This window comes from Chelonia mydas, chromosome 11 (genome assembly GCF_015237465.2).
Source record: "Chelonia mydas isolate rCheMyd1 chromosome 11, rCheMyd1.pri.v2, whole genome shotgun sequence".
Taxonomy (NCBI): Eukaryota; Metazoa; Chordata; order Testudines; family Cheloniidae; genus Chelonia; species Chelonia mydas.
In genome coordinates, this window is record NC_051251.2 from 47,206,411 (window position 1) to 47,229,196 (window position 22,786).

Consider the following 22,786-nt stretch of genomic DNA (forward strand, 5'->3'; position numbering starts at 1 on the left):
GAGCCACCATGAGGCACATCAAATTTCACAGCAATCTGAGTAGCCATTTGGATTTTAGAGCACTTACAAAAGTGTAGTTTAAAACACATAAAATCGTGGGAATGGAAACCATCTAGCTATTTTTTGGTATTGATGTATGTGTATTGCAAAAAAATATACATTTTCTTAAATACAGTTTTCCATTTGGATCCCTCAAATATAGAATGGGTGTCATGCACTACCTTGGGTAAAACATTACAGATTGAGACTATTTTGACTCACATCACATCTCTAGCACGAGGCAAAAAATAAATAAATAAAATAAATAAATAAAAATTTAAATGGCTAATATTTTCCAGGGATTATATCTTCAGAACTCCTGGCTCAAATGACTCCAAATTTGGATCACAAACTTTACCTTGCACCTCCTGAGATGCACCAAATTTCAAAGAAATCCAACTAAACATGTCAGTTTTAAAGGACTTAGAAAGGTCCATCTCCGAACACGGTCATGACGCAACCTTAACTGTAGTGGTGCTCCTGTGCCACTGTTAAGTGTTTACACAGCTACAATTATTCAAAAATTAAAGTTTCACATTCCATGTTTTATTTACAATAGTTTTACTCTTGAAGAAGCTTGATGAAATAGTGAATACAAAGATATTTTGATCTGATTTAATATGAAGGTGAAAAACTCAATTCCCATAACTGATTTTGAATTTAGGAAAACTTCATGCACAAAAATGTCAAATCAAAGACTTTGTTCAAGTAAGGGGTTGGTTTGTTTTTAAACAGCAGTAAACAAGAACATACCTCTCTCAAACAGGAAAAAGAAAACAAAGCTAAGAACAATAAGCTTAGTACGACAAGGATATCTCAGTATAAAGTTCCATTTAAATGCACTCATGATATAAAAAAAATCCAGTTAACATTGTTGTTGGTTTTAAGCTTTTTACAAAAGTAAGTAGTACTCAAATCTGAAAAATCACAGTATGCTGTGGTTTTATACAAGATACTTACGCATGTGATACAGCAGCTTCTTTGCACTCTCTTATGTCATTAATCCGTTTGTTGTAGCTGCAAGAAAAACAGTAGTGAAATGTCAACAAGTATTGGTAACAGCCTTAGCAATAGCTAGGGCCCTATACTTTCTATAGTTCCACAGCAAAGGGAATTTGCCTTTAGCAAACAGCCCATGTTGCCCAAGGACTACCTTGCTCTGGTTAATGAGATGAGCCACTGGACAGTAACAGGAAACACCCATCCTTGATCGAGATCTCAGTTTTCTGTGTTTTTACATATTTTATTTGTATTTTTAGCCTTATTTGACAGACCTTTAAAAATCATTAAAATGTATTGTGATGCTTCCTTCCTCACTGTGAAATACTGAATTTCAATATTTTAGTGGCTGATATTGCAAAACCTGTTGCAGACAGCTGTAGCTTGCAAATAACTAAGATTCCTCATCCTCTATACCTTCCCCCCACACCACCAGAATCCCTCCCGTTTATCAGCATGGATAGGGCACAGTGATCGTGACCCTCTGACACCTTTTGAAAACCCACAGAATACAGTTACATTAACTCTTGCTGCTTGACAGATCAGCTGCCAAATCATGTCTGAACTGACATGAAATAAAGAAGGCAATACTCAGAAGAAGAATCCTTCAGTTCATGCACTGAGAAGAAGCAGTCTATGGTTTAAGCTAAGGTATGGCTATGGCTATACTACAGAGCTTACAGCAACACCAACGCTATTGCAGACGCTTCCAACGAGAGAGAGAGATCTCCTGTTGACTTAATTACTCCTATGAGCAGCAGTAGCTACATCGGCGGCAGCTTTCCTACCACCGACATAGTACTGTCTACACCAGCACCCAGGTCAGTGTAATATAGGTTGCTAATGGAGGTCGCTAATGGGGTGGCATATTCACACTTCTGAGCAACATAGCTTATACCGACCTGAGCTATAATGTGTACATAGCCTAAATGTTGTAAATACTGAAAATCTGCATGCAGAACTTTCATCTAACAGGTAGATGCATAATTTTCTAATCAACTGTTCAAGCAATGGTACATTTAAACAAAATCCCGGAACACACTATGCAATTTTGATCGAGCCCTCTAGAGATGTATGTACAAGGACTAAAAGCATTCCAAAAACAAGTGCTCAATTTAGGAACTAAAGCCCAGTTTGGGATGGGGGGCCTTGTTTTGTTTTTGCATTTCTAGTATCTCTGAAAGATGAGTACCTATGGCAAAAAACTTATCTAACAAATTATCAAATAATATATAAAAAAAATCTCTGTGTGTGTGTGTGTGTATATAAAATATGTTTTCAGTAAGTGCCAATTTTTTATATCAAATCTCTACATTTCATTGTATTTTCAGTACTACTTAACATGATCTTAAGATACATGTAACATTCTAAACAGTGAGGGATTAGAAAAATACATTCAGAAAAAAAGGAAAACGTTTCTATTTCAGACCTTCCAACCATGGAACAGCTCACCTTTGCAAAACTGTCATGAAAACTTACAAGCTCCGGACATAAAAACTGTTAATCTTTTTCCATAATGGTGATAATGAAACAGCCATGAGAATTTATCCTCCTACTTCCCCTCCAACAGTATTTCCATATTCTAAAACTATTAATCAAAGCTGTTATATAATCCTCATACTGACAGACAAATTGTTATGCTAGCCCTGTGCTAACTCCATTATCAGCAATGAAGACAGTTTGCTAACACAATACATTCATGAAAATACCATACCCTCTTATGTTCACAAACAAGTCTTCTGCAGCTTTGTGAATATGGAAAACTTCATCTCGAAATAGAGACAGGCAAGAACTGCTTTGAAGAGCGAGTTTCCAAAGGTTCAAAGCTGTAACATCACTATTCAGGATTCCATGGCACAAAATAAACCCAACTTCAAAAGAAAATTCAAGATGGATGTAAAATATCACAGAGCAGAAATACAAAGACAACATGAGAACCTGAACTACTGAATGGACTACTGTGGCCAACTGCCAAACCAATAGTTTTTAATATATTGATTTCATGTATAGGTTTCAGAGTAATAGCCGTGTTAGTCTGTATCCGCAAAGAGAACAGGAGTACTTGTGGCATCTTAGAGACTAACAAATTTATTTGAGCATAAGCTTTCACGGGCTACAGCCCACTTCGTCGGCTACTCGGATTGCAAAATATAGTAAGAAGATTGTATATATACATATACATACAGAGAACACGAAAAGGTGGAGGAAAAGGCTAATTAATTAAGATGAACAATTATCAGCAGGAGAAAAAAATGCCTGTTGATAATAGCTCATCTTAATTGATTAGCCTCTTACTCCACCTTTTCGTATCCTCTGTATGTCTGTGTGTATGTGTATGTATACCTATCTATATCTTCTTACTAAGGTGCGACAAGTACTCCTGTTCTGATTTTATGTATAGTTGTATATGTGACACGGTCTACCCAGGTGTCAGCTCAGGACTGAGCTGCAGGCTAATTCACAGATATGCTGAAAGAAATCAAAGGAGGAGTGTCAAAAGGTATTGTAGTGTAATCAGGTCAATTAACTTGTGTAAATAGTTTAGTTCAAAAGAAATGTTAACGGTATTGTCTTCACTTATCTATAACCTGTTGATTTCTATTGTATTACATTATGTATACTCATGTAACTAATTAACCCTAGATCAAAAGTGTATATTAGTGTTAAGATGAAAATGTACTAAACTAATGAAGGATTGTTGTTTGCTATTACTAACATTTCCATTTATGTATAACCCTGTAACTAAAATTACTCTTCAAAGAAACCTTGTGAAATGTTAATGAAGGACTTAATGGCTGTAACAGAAAATGCTAATTTCAAAGCAAGGAGCCAGGCAGTGAGTAGAAACACTTGTCAGAGTGTTATCTGAGGAAAGAAAATACAAATACTGATTCAGAGGAATGATTCTTCATCTCTGGACTGCTTGGATTCCAACAGAGTAGAATATATGGACAAGAAGAGATCCCCAGAGTTATTCTGGGTAACCCTGAAAGACTTTTGGAAAACTAGCAGATTACTCCATCTCTGATATCATTTTGGATTTACAAACTTTGTCTCACCTGTTAATGTATTTTGCCTGCTTTAAACTATCAATAACTCATTTCTTTTCTTAGCTAATAAATCTTGAATTAGTTTACTAGAGAACTGGCTGCCAGCATTGTCTTTGATGTGACATCCAGAGTACCAAACTGATCTAGGGTAAGCGATTGATCCTCTGGGATTGGAGTAACCTAATGTGATGTGATTTGTGGTTTATGTGACCATTATTCACTAAATCCAGTTTGTCTGGGTGGCAAGATGGGTAGGAGAGCTTATGGGGACTGTCTGTGTCTCCATGGTAAGACTGATATAGTGCTCAAGGAGTTCACATTTGTTGCTGGTTTGGTGAAATCTAATTATAGAATATACCACCAGTTTGGGGGTGTTGGCCCTGTTTTCTGACAGTCTGACCTGAAATTGGCACTCTCAGTTGTGAGCCACTCTAGACAGCATAACAATATACGCACCTTATTTTCTAGTATAGCAACGAATGACCAAAATGTCATTGGTATGAATTAGTTAATGGCACTGCTTAAATTATCACTAATAAAAATAACTCAAAAACAAATGTACAGTCACAAAATCTAATATATGCTATAAACTAATTTTTAAAAAAACCATACAAAAGCATGATATACTGTTACTGTATAAATGAAAGGATCTATAGGGTCTAGTCAAGCCACATTCTAAGAATATAATTGCTTTAGTACAGCATTCTGAAAACAGGCACTTTATAGAAGTAAAACAACTTAAAAAAAAGCACACTCAAAGTTGTACTTACAAATAATCCATTTTTCCATTGCATCTAGAGAGAGGTATTCACATGGCATCTATTGGAAAGAATAATTTGTAATAAACTAATAATACACAGTAAAAAAAATTTCTAATGAATATAGCTTTTTACACAAAAGCAACAACTTAATAAGGTTTGTCCTCACAAAGCCTGTCAGGACATATTACCCTAATATCAAGAACAAAGAAGATTGCTTATGTTTACTAAATTGCTTTTAACTTAGCTGATGCTTAAGCATCAATAAAGTCTTACATATTTTACAGAGACTGAACTCTTTTCAGATACAAAAAAGCCTACTGAGTTTAAAATCAGTTTCTAATTCCTGGTAAGTGTGACATACACTTATGTCTCAAGTCTCTTGAGCAAAATGATAAACAATTGTCAGTTTTTTATAACCTCAAAAAAACCCAACCCCACATTACAATTTAGGAAATTAAATTTCCAGCGCACAAGGTAACGTGGAAAATTAAACAAACCAATGCAGAACCTTTTATAAGGATATCTAACTAATATTTCTTAGTTAAGATTTTCAGAAGTGACTAGTAACTTTGGGTGACTATTTCTGAGTGCCCAACTTGACACCTAGAAGGGGGCTGATTTTTTTACAAAGTGCTAAATGTGCACCCCAAAACAGAGGCATCCGAAGTCACGGCTCACTTTTGAAAAAATCTTGAGTCTGATGTTCCGTCTGTTTCCCTATCAACACCCTAGACACGATATAAAAATTCTATCCCCTACCCTCCCAACCCAATAAAATGCACAATATTTTCCTTCAGAGAAAAATTACCAAGAACTGGGGATAGAGGTAATGTTAAGACAAAGGATGTCTTACAATTAAATAGGTAATTAATTTCATTCTGCACTGCAGGTGTAAATACTCAAGTGTAACCAAAGTGATTATTAGCTCAAAAATGGCCTAGAAAAGCTAAATTCTAGACAGCGAATTAAACAGTTTAATCCAATAATATGTAATCCTATATTAAATATATATAAAATTAAATTATTTCACAGAAAAACTCATTTAATACTACTGTATTACTCAAGGTAAAATGTCATACTGTGTCCGACTGTGCAGGATTAAGCATTGTACTCGGAGCACTGATGAGGCTCAATAGTTGTGCATTCCTCCACTGGTCAGCTGACAGATTTCTTCGGGGATAGACCATCTGGAGTGAAATTAGAGCATCTGAAAGGGACTAGGAAGTAAGAAAAACAATATTTAGTTAGAAGAACTCTGCAAGACCAAATGCTTTGTTTAATTTAGCAAATATCTAAGATATGTACTTCACTGTATGTCTTCTTGTACAGTAATAATATCTAGACACTGTTAGAAACTATTCTACTTTATTAACACAATATTCTCTTTTAATAGCAACCAGCCAAATACTTGCTATTTTCAGCAGCTTGAACAGCTAATGACAATGGCAACCACCATGAAATAGTTCCTATTTTGAGCAGCTTGAACAGCTAATGTCTGATGCTGGCGTTCAAGCCTGGATGTAACCTTGCATAAAAACTAACTAATCACTAACCACTTGGTATTTTACATCCATTCTTGCAATAATCACAATTGTCTACTAAAATATTTGAGGCTAAACACTACACTAAACCCTAAAGCCAGTTTCTGCTCACATAGAAGAAATGAGGTACTGTTTTTTTAATAATGGAAAACTAGAAAACTGTTTTAAAAATACAAGGAATTAGGGTAGATGACATTAAAATAAAATGAAAAGACAAGGGCAGAGGATTTTTATTTTACATACATGAGTGAACAAAAATAAAATTGGATTTATCAAGTTTTTCATTAGTTCACCTAAGCAGCCAGTTACTCTGGTCCTGCCAGCCAATTCTCCCCTATAGATTAAGCTCACTTTTTCCATCTCATCTAAAAATTAACTATAAATTCTATAGGGCTGGGTCTTACTGTGTAGAGTACTGGAGTACCGAACCTGAATGGGGCCTCTAGGCTACCATACTACAAATGAACAGTAAGTTGTATATCTGTTACATAGTCAAAAAAGCTTAACCAGTTTTGGTTTAGTTTTTTTCCTGGAAGGCAGAGGGGTGGTTTGGCGAAGTTTATAAATTGTCTCTCTACTCATATATCTGCTAAATCAACAATTTAATTCCCTAGAGATTTTTTTTTTTTTAAATAGTAGTCTTATAACCTGTAAATTTGCTTTCACACACATGCTTCTTTCAACCAGCAATGATTATGAACCTGTGAAAAGCATTCAAACATACCTTGCTGTGAGGTACAAATTCCTCCATCATCTTCTTTAAAGGATTCTCATAATCCACAATCATCTGGCCAAGACGTGGATATTCTCTATCACTGAAAAGCACAACAAATAATTTACCCCGCTGTAGACAAAATCATGTAAAAAAATACAATTTTTTTAAAAATACACAATGGATTTTTACCTTGCTCCATGCGTCATTTCATGAGCATAATTGTACAATCCAATGATTGCCTTCCTTTCCTCAATTCGAGACAGCAGTATCATTAGTGTTGTGTAGGTTATAATCAAATCTAGGTAGTTCTTTGTTAAATCAAAGTTTACAGTCTAGAGATAAAGTACAAATGGGTACAGGTTTTTTTCCATTCTGAAGACCTTCAGTAGCAAAATTATTATTATACACATACACGCTCCAGTGAAAAAACCTAAATCATACTCAAGTATTATTAGCACTTAATTCTAGTGGTTTTTTTATGCCAAAAGTGTAGGTCTTATTTTTCTTCAACGCTTATGAACAAGCTTAATTCAAGCACTTAAATCAGTGGGACAACTCAAAATGCTTGAAGATAAGCATATACATCTTTGCAGCATCAGGGTGTTAGTGAGTACCTGTTATATTCTGTGTAAGGAATGAAAAAAAAAAAACCTGGAAAATAATTTTGCTCTGAAATTACAAAACAATCAATCAAAATGTGAATGTGTTGTGTCTTACATTCTATAAACTTTATTGCATTTTAAAAGTTGGCCTGCAAAGGACAAAAATTTGGCTTCTACCACCATTTTGAATCCTAATGACATATAAAGATCCCCTGAAAGGGTTCATCTGTGCTTCTTTGTTACATTATAAATCCAAGTTTGCCAGTCCTAAAAGACTAATGACTATTGAACCAGTGAAATGACAACATTATAAGTGTCAAGAATGAAAGCCAAAATTAAGAACAGCCATACTGGGTCAGACCAATAGTCCACATAGCCCAGTATCCTGCCTTCTGACAGCAATCAGTGCCCACTGCTTCAGAGGCAATGAACAGAACATGCAATTTTACCTGACCCATCCCCTGTTGTCTAGTCCCAGCTTCTGACAGCTGGCAGTTTAGGGACACCAGAATATGGGTTTGTGTCCCTGACCTAACAGCCATCAATGGACCTATCCTCCATTAACTTCTCATTCTTTTTTTAATCCAGTTATACTTCGGGCATTCACAACACGTCATGGCAATGAGTTCCACAGGCTGAATGTGCGTTGTGTGAAGAAGTACCTCTTTAAGTTTGTTTTAAACCTGCTGCCTATTAATTTTAATCAAGTGACCCCTAGGTCTTGTGTTATGTGAAGGGGTAAATAACACTCCCCTATTCACTTTCTCCATAACATTCATTATTTTATAGGCCTCTATCATCCCCCCCCCCCCCCCAATAGTCTATATTCCAAACTGAACAGTCCCACTCTTTTTAATCTGTCCATAATGCTAATAATTTTGCTGACCTCTTCTGTACCTTTTCTAATTGTAATATCTTTTTTGAGATGAGGCAACCAGAACAGCATGCAGTATTCAAGGTGTGGGCGTACCATGGATTGATATAATGACATGATGATATTTTTGACTTATTACCTACCTTAATGATTCCTAATATTGTTAGCTTTTTTGACCGCTGCTGCACATGGAGCAGACATTTACAGAAAACTATCCACGATGACGTCAAGATTTCTTTATTGAGTGGTAACAGCTAATTTAGTGCCATCATTTTCTATGTATAGTTGGGATTCTTTTTTCCAATGTGCATTACTTTGCACTTATCAACACTGAGTATCATCTCCCATTTTGTTCCCCATCCATCCAGTTTTGAGAGATCCCTTGGTAACTCTTCACAGTCAACCTTGGATTTAATTATCTTGAGTAATGTTGTATCGTCTGGAAATTTTGCCATCTCACTATTCACCCTCTCTTCCATATCTTTTACGAATATGTTGATCAGAGCAGGTACCACTGCAGACCCTTGAGGGACCCAGCTATTTCCTGCTCACCACCGTGAAAACTGATCATGTATATTCCTACCCTCTGCTTCCTATCTTTTAATAATTTACTGATCCATGAGAGGACGCTCCAGCTTATTCCATGACTGCTTACTTTGCTTAAGAGCCTTTGGTGAGGGACTTTGTCAAAGGCTTTCTGAAAGTCCAAGTAGACTATACTCACTGGATCACCCTTGTTCTCATGCTGGTTGACAAACTCAAATAATTCTAATTGATTGGTGAGGCAGAAGCCAAAAGGAAAAGTTGTAAGGGAAATGGATTTTCTTTTTTAGCTTTTTCTACACTGGAATTTTAGCCACTAGTGTAGCTGCACTGATGTATATAAAGGAAAGAGAAAAAGAAAAACGAAACACCACATGACACCAGAAATACTTCTGTTTTCTGAGGATCAAGCAGCTCCAAGCATTCAGCTGACAATAATTAATCAAGCTGACAATGAACTTGTAGAATCAGTGCGACAAGAGATATGCAGCTGTGTATCATTAGTGGCTGACAATGCCGGAGCCATTGTTCAAAAGTGGTTGTGTTAAAAACTAAGCTAGTCTTTAATGCCTTGGTAGTTAAGTTGTGGGCATAATAAAGATCCATGATTTAAAATAAAATTAGCCTGACTAGGTCATACACAAGCCTACAGTCATAAAACCATGCTATAAATATGTAACAAATTTTAGTACAGTTAGTATATCAATTTTCTAGCTTGTGACTATTCTAAAGCATATTAAAATTCTGAAAAGTTATAAAAAGAAAAGGAATACTTGTGGCACCTTAGAGACTAACAAATTTATTCAAACATAAGCTTTCGTGAGCTACAACTCACTTCATAGTGACCAATGAGGAGACAAGATACTTTCAAAGCTGGAGGGGGGGGGGGGGAACAAAGGGTCTGTCTGGGTAATGCTTTTGCCGGGGACAGAACAGGAATGGAGTCTTAGAACTTAGTAAGTAATCTAGCTAGATGTGTTAGATTATGATTTCTTTAAATACTGAGGAAATAAGCTGTGCTGAAAGGAATGGATATTCTTGTCTTTGTGTCTTTTTGTAACTTAAGGTTTTGCCTAGAGGGATTCTCTATGTTTTGAATCTAATTACCCTGTAAGGTATTTACCATCCTGATTTTACAAAGGTGATTCTTTTTACCTCTATTAAAATTCTTCTTTTCAGAAACCGAATGCTTTTTCATTGTTCTTAAGATACAAGGGTATGGGTCTGTGGTCACCTATGCAAATTGGTGAGGATTTTTACCAAACCTTCCCCAGGAAGTGGGGTGCAAGGGTTGGGAGGATTTTGGGGGGGAAAGACGTTTCCAAACAACTCTTTCCCAGAAACCCGGTTAGACATTTGGTGGTGGCACCGAAAGTCCAAGGGCAAAGGGTAAAATAGTTTGTACCTTGGGGAAGTTTTAACCTAAGCTGGTAAAAGTAAGCTTAGGAGCTTTTCATGCAGGTCCCCACATCTGTACCCTAGAGTTCAGAGTGGGGAAGGAACCTTGACATGAAAGCTTATGCTCAAATAAATTTGTTAGTCTCTAAGGTGCTATAAGTACTCCTTTTCTTTTTGCGAATACAGACTAACATGGCTGCTACTCTGAAAAGTTAGTTATACTTGTAAATGTATGAAAATGGTAAAGGATTTTGCAGAAACTGAGTGAACGCAAAAAATATTTCTCTTTTCCTACATGTAGTTACCATTTTTAGTTTCTAATGGTATTTGAAAGCTTATTTAAAATATTTTGTAAAAATGAGAAACTTACAATATCAAAGAAGACTTGGCAAACATCAATAGTATTCAGCAGCTCACAAACATGGTCCTTACAAAAGAAAAATCCTTTATTTTAGTTTAGCGATCTTAAACAATTATGTCAATATATACTGCCAAAGAAATAGAACACACTGAGTTTATAAAACACAAATCTAGAAAAGCAGCTATTTCATTATATACGATATACTACTGCAAAAACAGATTTGATAGGAGACTTATTTGATGACACATGAATTACTGCAAAATCAATTCTAATAGTCATCTGAGTTGTATTTGCCATGCCTTACCTTAAATTCCATAACATCAACAAATGTGAAGTAATACAAAGCCAGATTCTTCAGAATCTCTGATTTTTCCTTCTGTAGCTGAGCAAGCTGTTGCTGTAAAAGAAACACAAATGCATGTATGCTGTTCTCACCAGATCATTAAAAAAAACTAGCTAGAAAAAAATGACAGCAATAAAATACCTGTGAGGCACAGATGAACCACTAAGCTTGCTACGCAAGAAAATATATGTTTTTCTAAGACTGAGGTTCTTTTGCATTCGTTTGGGTTTTTTGTAGACATACAGTAATAGAAAACACCGAAGACTGACCACTTTAATAGCCATTGGCTATCATTAGTTTTAAGATTAAAGCCAAATTAGTACACATTAGTACTGAAGTCATTGTTTAGTGCAGCTAGAGACAAATTGGGAAATGTTAAGAAAGAAGTGTTATCAGATGTGTAATTAGCAAAGGAACAACAGTACATGAGCACAAGTCAGTATGACAAAAATAATGACAGATTATTTGAGGTGGGAGAAAAGGTGGCAGAATTTACAAGTTTTACTACAGAAAAAACAATATGCTTTTAAATTCTGAACTTACCAAAAAGAATATCCAGGCAAAGCCACGTTAAGCATGCAAAATAAAATGTAGATACAAACATAAAATACAGTAACGGTTCTTTGACTAGTTCTATATAAAACACAATACATTAAAACGAAAGCAACAAAAACAACAAAGAAATGAAAAAGAAGCAAAACACTAGCATTAGACACTGGTGGATAAATGGAAGAGGCAAATGTGAATACAAAGGCATAAAAGTAATTCACATTAACTTATTTTTTTAAATTGAGACAATGACAGCTAGTTGTATTTTCAAAGAATATTTTTCACTGATTTCCAGGCTTTTCCAAATTAACTCTAGCAATGATCATAACAACTAAATAACTGTAGCTCACAAGTATAACAGAAAACTTGTTGTCAGTTACTTAGCAGATGCTCTGATCACCCATATTACAGCCTCTGACAGCATTTCTGGGTCCACAGAGAGAGAGAGAGATGTTTTGCTGCAATTCCATCCGATCTCAAACTAAGCAGGGTTCGAAGTTACCAAGGTATACAGTAGGTATCACTGCAAGTGGCATTGGTGATTCAGCAAATTACTTTTCCCTCTAACTCTACTGAACCAGTATCCCAATACTGCGTAAAGAAGATAAGATTAAGTACAGCTGGAGGTGCTATGGGGATGAGACAAACTATGGTCCTGGGAACCTCCAGAGTTATTGGAAATCCCATAGTGCTTTTTTGCATAAGAAGAGAAGCAGATGGCTGTTACATTCATCATATAAAATTCCTTCTTCAGAACAACTCTAAATCGTCATGGAAGCATTTGTTTCATTTCAGCAACAAATAAAGATGACTAATATGCCCTGGGACCCTTTGGGATGCTCTAGGCTATACTTAAAGCAAGGTATTAAAAAGCACAAGATGACAAGAAATATGTACTCTAAATAGCTTAGAATACAATGGTAATAACTTTAATTTTCAAAACAGAAGCTTGAAAACAGCTAAAAAAGCACAGCTGATATTATGCAGCATCTTAGTCATTTACTTGGGTTTTCAGCACTCAGGAATGTGGGTGTAGTTCTTTCCACACCCGTGCAACAAAGTTTTTCCACTACTAATTTCTAAGCAGCTGCTGAAGAGCCATATTTAATGCCATCTTCAGTGTCAGTTTTGTATTTTGCAAATGTAGTTGATTTGCACAAACCTATAATGGCTCATTTAGGAAGCTTTGAATATTTCTGCTTTCCAATAAATAGTATAGTTGTATACACTTTGGAGAGCAGAAACAGAGTAAGTTCAAAATTTCAGAAAGAACAATTTCAACTACAGATAATCATAATGGCTTCTTGACTGAAACACTACAAAAGATATTTCAAAATATTTTAAAATAGTTCAAAATATATAAACAAGGAGAGAGTATTTTTGAGGAACAGAGCATGTAAAGTAATAGACTATACTAGGGTTCAACAGTAAGAAGAAAAATGCAAGGATTTTAGTACAGAAGTTTTAACACAAAAAATTAAGAAAAAGTCACCTGCATCTATTACCTAAAGTCTTCATCTATCTGATCTACAATCATGTTGGAGGAAGAGCTTTGAAGTAGTTAGCTACTGGCACGGATTTCAATGCTATCAAAGTAAGGTCAATGCTGAAAGTTTTTGGGAACTGAACCCCTTATTCTTTAGTAGCCATTCATGTTTTGATTGTCCACTTAGAAGTCTGATGGAACATTTGTGCTCTATGATTATGGAACTTTGTTCTACACTAGGAACTTCTTTTCGTGATAGTGTGATTCATCTTCCTATGCTAAATGACTAGCTAGTCATAAGAAAACATTTTCCTGACCTCTCTTTTTTCCCCTCCCACTTCAAGCAAGTGACTAACTAAGGACACAAAAATCACACTCTTCCTCTCCAAAATGCTTTCTTAGGGCACTAGATCAGCTGGACTGCTCCTACTAAGTCTCCGTGCTCAAATTAACAGATTTAAAATCCAGAAGGGAACATTATGATTATCTACTCTGACCTCCTGCTTAACAGGCCACAGAACCTCTCCCAGTAATTTCTGCAGGAAGACCATAACTTCTGTTTATTATCTGCATTTCCGCAGCACCCAGAAATCCTCATCACAGACCAGGTCCACAACGTGCTGTACAAACACAGAAGAGACTGTTCTTGTCCCAAAGAACTTACAATCTGAGTATAAGACAAAAGACAACAGACTGATATAGACAAAGACGAGAGAGTACAAGGAACCAATGAGAATATTGGTCAGCATGACAGACAGTGGTCTAAAGACACCAACAATGGAACTATTTTCCAGTTTAGTGGCATCACGGTAAAGGAGAGTTTTAAGGAGGAATTTCAAAGATGACAATACGGTAACTTAGTGGATGTTTACAGAGAGCTCCAAGCATGGCGGAAAAGCATTAAGGTACTTGTCTGAAGATTTAACATGTGGGCAATTGAGGCTAACATCATGAGCCAATTTGAGACAGGAGCCAATATTCTGATAGTGAACCAGAAATGACGGCTAACATTGGCCATGAAAGGCCAGGAAGGGCCTTGAAAAATGAATAAAAGCAGCTTATGTTTGGTTTGAAAGAGAAAGGGAAGCCAGTGAAGGGATGCAAAGAACAGGGTGACAAGGTCAAAGCACCCGGAAGGCATCTCTTAGAAAGATCAGTCTTGACTCAAAGACTTCAAATGATGAAGAATCCACCACACCCTGAATAGCTCAGTGGTTTGAGCATTGGCCTGCTAAACCCAGGGTTGTGAGTTCAATCCTTGAGGGGGCCATTTAGGGATCTGGGGCAAAAATTGGGGATTGGTCCTGCTTTGAGCAAGGGGTTGGGCTAAATGACCTCCTGAGGGCCCTTCCAACCCTGATATTCTATAATTTTAAGTTGCTCCAATGTTTAGTTACCCTCACGTTAAAAGTCTGTGCCTTTTCTAGTTTGAATTTGTCTAGCTTTAGCTTCCAACTATTGGAACTTGCTATGCCTCTTTCTGCTAGAATAAGCAGCCATCTACTATCAGAAATCCTTCCCACATAGGTGTGACAGATATGACCAACACAGGCATATACTTAAGACTATTGCATCGACTTTACAAATGTTATCTGCACCTTTGTGAGTCAGATGGAATTGTAACTCCATGGAGGAGGTTTGCTGAACTATAATCAGTGGGAGGCAATTACTGCAAACCCTGGCACCAGTATAAAAGTCTAATGAGGTACCACCATTTGGAGATTTGTGCATGTATTAGGTAAGACCAAGCCTGAGGGGAGTAAGAAAGGCTTCTGGTACAAAGGGCCAGCCTAAACTGACTGCATAGGCTTTTGATCAGAAAACTGACATGAACCTTTAACCAAGAGTGCACACTGCTGAAAGGTCTGAAGGACTTTGACACCTACCAGATCCCCAACATGGAAGATGGATGACCTCTTGTAAGTTTAATGTGTGTTTTGACTTTGTTTTATTATATGATTTCTGTAATGCTTTGGTCCTTAAATAAATTTGCTCTGTTTTTTGAAAGCTGTTGGTAAGCCACTATCATTGTCCCTGGAGAAACAGCAAAAATGCAGGTGCCGAGCTAGGTCAGACCTGTTGGGAAATACACAGTGCATGGCAAGAGAAGGAGCAGGCTAAATCCCCAGTCTGGAGGGAGAGAGTCATGGGACTTTGCTTATACAAGCAATGCCTTGATACTTGAGACCTAAAGGGGGCAACCCTTGAGGAGACCACCATGGAGTCAAAGGTGCAGTTACCCCAAAACTGTGACAGTAAGACTTAGACACCACAATTCAAGTTACCTCTTAACCGTTGCAATCTTTTTAGTTTATCCAAGTGCTTTCTTAAGGCTCTCAAGTCGAAAATACAAAAGACATTTAATGAAGTAAAGGACATACAGGAAGTACGCAGAAGACATTTTCAGTGGAAGGCCCCATACCACCCAAGTTCTCCCCAGTTGATGCAAAACATCTATTCAACCAAACCTGTTTAGTAACTGTCAAATTATTTGGGGTAAGGTGGTATGCTCATGTTTTAGACATATGTTTCTGGATACCTGAACAGTTAGAATTACAGTGTTGACTATGCAGTGTAGCCACAGCCATGTAAGTCCCAGGATATTAGAGAGAAGGTAGGTTAGGTAGTATCTTTTATTGGACCACAGTGTCTGGAGTGGCTCACGTCCATGAGTGCTTACCTCTGGGCAGATACCCCAACCCCTGGTGGTATGTTCCATAATGAGATTTTCACCTAGCCGGTAACAAATGTGAACTCTTGGATCACTGTAATACCATGGAATCACAGTCCCTTTAAATTCTCCTATCTTGCCACCCCAGCAAGCTGGGCTCAGTGATAAATGGCCACTTACACCAAAAATCACAAAACATTCAGTTGTCTCTCTTGCCGACGGAAGTTGGTCCAACAAAAGATCTCTCATGCACCTTGTCTCTCTAGGGTTGGACTATGAAATAAATAAAATGGACATTTTTATGCAATACATATGAAATCAGGAATTGATTTTTACCACACAAGTCCAAAATATTTTAATAACTATCTTTGGTAGTCATCCCCCCCTTTCCCCACTTCATACTTCTCTCCCCTATTTATGCTGGTCTACCACACAACTACAGATGAGAGAAAGGTAAAATGTTATGCTAAAACCACAAAAATTGGAAGAGGGGACCCACCAAGACAAGGAAGAACTGAAATTAGATGTAGGTCACTTTTTTAAAAACGGACTAAATTTCAGAAGTTGATGAAATCTCTTTTTAAATACCCTTGTGTAAACAAAGCAGACAATATGTAAATCAGGTGCTAAACACAACTGCAAGTGAAGTCAAGATAGATGGGAACATAACACTACTAACTGAGCAAATAGTTAAATAGAATATAAAACTCTGACGGTTTAGTGTAATATTTAAGCACAATAAGAAATGTATTTACTAACTACGCTTGAAATAAGTTTCAGCTGCAAGAACTTTGCTATTCAACTGCAATGGTATAATGAACATTATAAGCACATTCTAATCCCAACAGTGACAGGCAATCTAGATAGCTGGCACCTAAGTAGAAATTAGTTCAGCTATCCAAGACTGATGCGTCTTCTTAGTACTGCAGAGAAAAAGCGTTACAAATCATGGGTGGGGGTAAGATAACAATCATGTCACTTTAATCTGCAGCAAATTCCCTCTATGAGGGAAGTGCTACATCAATGGACTTTGGAATATCAATTCCAATTCAATACTAATTTGGCACTTCAATCTACACAAGTTTATCCAAGCATAAGAAACAGAGAATATTTAGTCACATGTCTGAGGAAGGAAAGATATGCCCCGGGACAGGGCTTCATCCTAGAAGAGGAAGAGTTTTATCCCATGACCATTCCTGATCTAGTTGCAATTTATGTAGTACAATGCCAAGGTCTTTGCAGTTATAAGGATGCAATGATCAGTCTGGGAAAGAGGGTTTCTCATAGCTGTGAGAGATACAACACTTCACAGAAAATGGGTAAAGAGAAGCAAGTTTTTTGGTAAACTCAATGTTAATCCTTTTGACATTTTAAACTGCAATTGCTTCTTTCCTAGAGAGCAGCCTGCCCCAGCCTTTATGTTATATGTGCATATTGATTATTGTATTGTTTCCTCATAAGCAGGAAACTTTTCTTAAAAACAAAAAAAACAAAAAAAAAAACACTTCTTGGAATTTGCCAGTATGTGAGGCAGCTAGGTAAGTTACACTGTGAGCCTCTCACCCGTAACCCAATTTTTTTTAAGTGATATTTGAATTACCACTATATATGCTAAAGTACTAGAAAAATTTCACTAATTTCAAAATTTCCCTTTATGCATTGTGTCCCCTTCAGGGTATCTTAGTGGTAAATCTGAAAAGCAAATGGTTGGCTGAAGGGATACATGTTATTCAGGTAAGTGCTTTGTACAAGAAAAGATGTGTTTATTAAAAGTATCTATACCTCAAGAAGTTCAGTTAACATAATGGCTACTTGGCAACTATACAACGTTGTTTTAAGTATTGCATTGAACATAGAAGCATGTAAGTGGCTAGTCAGTACAGTGTGATAAAGTCTTCAAATAAGTTAGATCTCTGGATGCCTTACGCTATGGCTTTGACCTCCTATCTCAGACTGATGATCACTGTTATTCAAACAGCAGATCATGAAGTGGAACAGAAGCTACATCTCTGGATGTCTTATGCTAGGGACTTGGCCTTCTGTCTTTGACTGATCATTGTTATCAAACCAGTACGTCGTGAAGTGGAACAGAAGAAAAGAGAATCACCTAGCTCAGATGTTCTCAATCAGGGGTACACAGAGTTCTTCGGGGGGACATCAACTCACCTAGATATTTGCAACAAGCTACATGAAAAGCACTAGCAAAGTCAGTACGAACTAAAATTTCATACATTGACTTGTTTATACTGTTCTATATACTATTCACTGAAATGTAAGCACAATATTTATATTCCAATTGATTTATTTTATAATTATGTGGTAAAAATGAGAACCTAAGCCATTTTTCAGTAGTAGTAAGCTGTGACACTTTTGTATTTTTATGTCTGATTGTGTAAGCAAGTAGTTTTTAAGTGAGGTGAAACTTGGGGGTACGCAAGACAAATCAGACTCCTGAAAGAGGTACAGTAGTGTGGAAAGGTTGAGAGCCACTGATGTAGCTGCCCAAACAATAGCATGTGCACTGAGATCTACAACTGGAAGAAAAATCAGTAGTGGTGACAAAGAAGTGTGACATCTTTCAATATTTTGTACCTGTTGTCAGAAATGGGTCTGTTCAAGGCATGGGGTCATTATTCCACTACTATAGTGTAACAAGAACATGACAAGAATCTGAATGATATACATCAGTAATAGTCGGCATATTGAAATCCTGCTTACTTATTCAGATCAATATTTTTAACAGATTTCAGGAACACTACATCTCAACTGTCTTAAATTACTGAATTAATTTAAATGATTAAAATGATTAAAAAGTTAAATATAAAGCTTATCTAAACACATGGCAACTACCATTTTGAAGAAGAGAAACTATAGCAACATTTGTAGCACCCACTCACACACTCTTTGCCCCGAAATAATATACACACACACACACACAATCCCATCAGGTTATATTCCACAAATTTCAAGAAAGTGGCCCTATCCCAATCAGGCTGTAAATCTTTTCTTGCTTGTCCTTGAATCTGAAATAACTTTACCCTGTGGTTCTGGTAAGCCCCGCCCCCTCTACTATGTTATGTAAGAAGGGTAAAGGCAGAGGAACAGCAGAAGCAAGCTGTCAAATTGCCTTCTAGGAAGTTAGGTGTGTGCCAAGAACGATGCCAAAAGCGGTGGGACTTAATTTATTAATTAATTAACTTCATTTTCCAGTCATACAAGACGGCTGCAAAGACATATGCTCACAGCTATTTAAAGTCATAGGAATCATTGAAAATTACACAGGTATTTCTATCCTTGGCATTTCTAATGCATCAATTAAATAGAAGCTGTGTAACAGTTTACTAAGCTGCTCACTTCATTAGTTACTGGATAAAGTCTCAATGCATATTGAAATAAGGACACTCTCTCTATAAAAGACCTTCCAATATAGTCAATAGGAAACTGCTTTCCAGTGAGTACTGTTACCCACGTCAAGATCCCTTCAGTTTCCTCAATTTGAGAAACAATGTGAAAGATGTCGGTACTTATAAGGATCTCCCCTAAGCAGTTTAGCAGAACAGCACGGAGACTGGATCCATTACACACAACCAGATACAGAATTAAAGGGATATCCTTGGAGGTAGGAGGATCATTCAGATCCCACCTTGACTCCACAGGAACTTGGGGAGAAGCTATCAAAAGGAAGCTAAGCTTCAGTAGGTTCGTTTTCCAATGTCATCAGTTTGGTGGCAGGTCTTCAACCTGCACTAAGGGAGTAAAGAGGACAAGTAAAAATAAAGCCATAAACTGCCATGCTTTTGTGGGGGTGGGGTGGGGGTGGGGGTTGTAAAAATATACAGGGCTAACTTTAAAAAAAAATAGTTCCTGCATTTAAACACCCAAGTTGCTGAGTGCTGAGCTCTTTCGAAAATCTGGCCCAAAAAGACCTCGTCCCACTACAGTGGAATTTTGCTACTGAATTCAATGCAGCCAGGATTTCACCTGAAGGTCTATCTACTCCAACGAACTTTTAAAATATTTGTAATTTCAGTCAAGACACAGGAAAACAGAAATACTGAATAAAATTCAATCAGAAAATGGCATTAGTTATCAGCTTGATATACAACAGCAGTTAAAGTAAGTAAGAAAGGCTTGTTTATAAAAGAGACTACTGAGACACCCGATAGTATACTCCAATACGTGAAAAATCATAATGACTGGTTATGGCTCTAACATCTAGAGACTCAAGAGTATGAATTTGCTTGTTCAGATCAAATGCAACAAGAAAGGTTCCCAAACCTACATCAGGTCCTGTATAACTGTCATTCTTGAACGGCTTTGGAGAGGTACAGTAATTCCTGTATTAGGTTCTCCCTCACACATCACTAACTGCGCCGTCATTTGAAGCTTCTCACCACCAGAACAATTTACTTATATTTCCACTAGGAAACTGTAGTGTCATATATGCAGGCTAGCCTAACTACCCACTGCTAGAGTTTGTAGTATATCATTACTGCCAGTCTTAAAAGGGACATCAAGTAGAAGGTCTATGAATTTTTAAAAAATAAGTTAAGACTAACACGTTACACATATCTCAGACTCCCCATGCCAGTTAAGGTTTTTTAATCATATTTCTTTTATGGATTCTGACCATAAAGGCAAAACTATTAGACTACTTGAAGATGCTGTCAAATTCCCACAAAATGTGGGAATAAAAAAATAATTCTTACTAAACTTTATTATAGTCTGTTATATACAAAAAAAGATGAAAAATGTTCAGGCAGAAGAACAATTTTATAATTGGTGCATCCTTTTAAAAAGCATGCCCAATAAGCATTAATTGTTCAGCAAACTAACAATAGCTTCCAAATATTGCCCAAGTCTGTCCAAGGATTTTGACTATCTCCTAGTTCCAAGTAGGTGTCCGCTTGTTTAAAAAATGAAGAATACTGCATGCTCAGCTGCTAAATATCTTCCACTATCCCCTTTCTGTGATCTCTCTGTAATGAATGTCATGCAAGGTAGGGTTCAGGTGTATTGCTATTCTCACCAGTAATCTTGCAAAATATGCTCTAGTTGAGAGATCAAAAAAAGAATTTCAGACACATCGGAATAAAATCTTTCCCTAATCATCCTCACTCAGAGATAACCACTTCTTCAGATGAGGACATGGAGGGCTAAGTTGCTTATCGTTTTTAGCCATTTCCCATATTCTCATTTTGCGAATGTGAAACACCTCAGAAAAATCTCAGCCACAGGGTTTAAAAGACTGGCATTTTAATTTCTGTACCAACCACTGTTATTTACATGATAATGCAGCCAAAAGACTTTTCATACTAGATATGTCAGGCTCAATTTTCATTGGCAGATTGATATCAAACTATTCTAAAAAGTAGAAAGCAAAGTGACGAGAATATCAAGATTGTTATGTCTAATGTAGTAAACAAAAAAAGTTATTGAAATGAGAAAGAATGGGTGCTGATGTTTGTGACTGAAGACAGTATGTCTAAAGGTTAGAAACAAATGTCACTGGATTCTTAAATTATGTACTGAGGGGGTGTTTCGTTTATTATAATCTGGAATTATTCTGAAAGGGGATTAATTAGGTGTTTTTTTCTCATTCTAACTGTAGTAAATATAAAGTTGTTAACCCATACTGACATGGGTGATTAGCATTTAGTGATACCTGACAGTGTATGAATTATTTAACACAGCATGCCAAAAGTTGAAGGAAGTGGTAGGGAACCAGCAAATGAATAAAGAAGTTTCTGAACAAAAATGTAAACGTTGTCAATAGTCAAGTTAAAAAATAAAGATTCACAATCATCTCAGCGGCTTCAAAACTGTCAGTCTTATATTCAAGACATTCCCATCAAATAAAATTCTATCTAGTGAGACAGAAGAGCAGAACACTGAGTGAGACATTTTCAACGCTGCTAACTTTATCAAAACTTTGAAATGACAACAATTTAAGTCAGATTCCAGGCCTTTCAGCAGCTCTTCAGAAATCCTGTCTGTTCATCTTTGACACCAAAAAATGGCAAAGATAATTCAGAGACTATGCCATTAAAAACAACTGAAAATCAGACAAACTTGAGTTGCAACCTTCTTATTCTATCCTTGACTTCCTTACAGCACACAGTGAGGAATTCACTGCAGCCTTTCATCTTGGATCCATTAATCTAGAAAGACTAACTCTCATATCCACTTGATGCTGCAAATGAAGAAAGAGCAACAACTAAAGGATGAATTAAAAGAAGTAATGACACTGAAGTGAGGTGACTGGCTGAACATGAAAAATGACAAAGAAAAGAGTGTTTCCACTTACTGCTATTAATTCTGTGTCTAAAAAGAAAGGCATAGAATATTGTGTCCAAATAGCTGAAGATGCCAGAGAGACACATGCGAAGAAGAGAGATTATTTTTTTCATTGTGTAAGAAAATGCCAAAAGGTGAGTACAGGTTCCTATATTTCAAGCATTTCAAAGTGAAGATCTAGATTTCTATACCTAAAGCATGTTTCTAAAGGAGGCTGTATCACAGTTTACTGCATCAAGATGGTGGAAAAAAATGGAATTCAGAATCATGAGTTTTAAGACCCCATACTGCTGTTCATCCAGTTCAGCATCAATTGTGTATTGTTAGTACACTTCAACTGACTTGATTAAAACTTTACATATATTATGGTAGGTACTGAAAATGCGAACAAGCTGGTAAGCGATTAATATCTAAGGACAGACAGAAAAAGTGGTAGGCCTTACTAGTTACTGGACTGAGTATCAAATTCTTAAGTTTTACGGAGAAATATATGCTATTTATTTTGAATTGTGTGAATAAACATATTGCACAGTGAATCAAATTATATGATTCAAGAT

At 36.6% G+C, this 22,786-nt stretch overlaps 1 protein-coding gene across 4 annotated transcripts in view; it reads right to left on the reverse strand.

Moving 5' to 3' along the window:
- NCKAP1 (NCK associated protein 1) overlaps nt 1-22,786 on the reverse strand; it is a 112,587-nt gene that overhangs the window by 62,231 nt on the left and 27,570 nt on the right. For 2 of the 4 annotated variants that reach the window (XM_037913195.2, XM_037913193.2), the window contains 8 exons: nt 11,188-11,280; nt 10,893-10,949; nt 7,295-7,437; nt 7,115-7,205; nt 5,929-6,066; nt 4,859-4,907; nt 2,753-2,909; nt 1,000-1,056 (listed from right to left, as the gene is read on the reverse strand). In XM_037913195.2, coding sequence (XP_037769123.1) covers nt 1,000-1,056; nt 2,753-2,909; nt 4,859-4,907; nt 5,929-6,066; nt 7,115-7,205; nt 7,295-7,437; nt 10,893-10,949; nt 11,188-11,280 — 785 coding nt within the window. The remainder of the gene's footprint in view (nt 1-999; nt 1,057-2,752; nt 2,910-4,858; nt 4,908-5,928; nt 6,067-7,114; nt 7,206-7,294; nt 7,438-10,892; nt 10,950-11,187; nt 11,281-22,786) is intronic. The other 2 variants (XM_037913194.2, XM_037913196.2) reach the window with 1 other exon arrangement.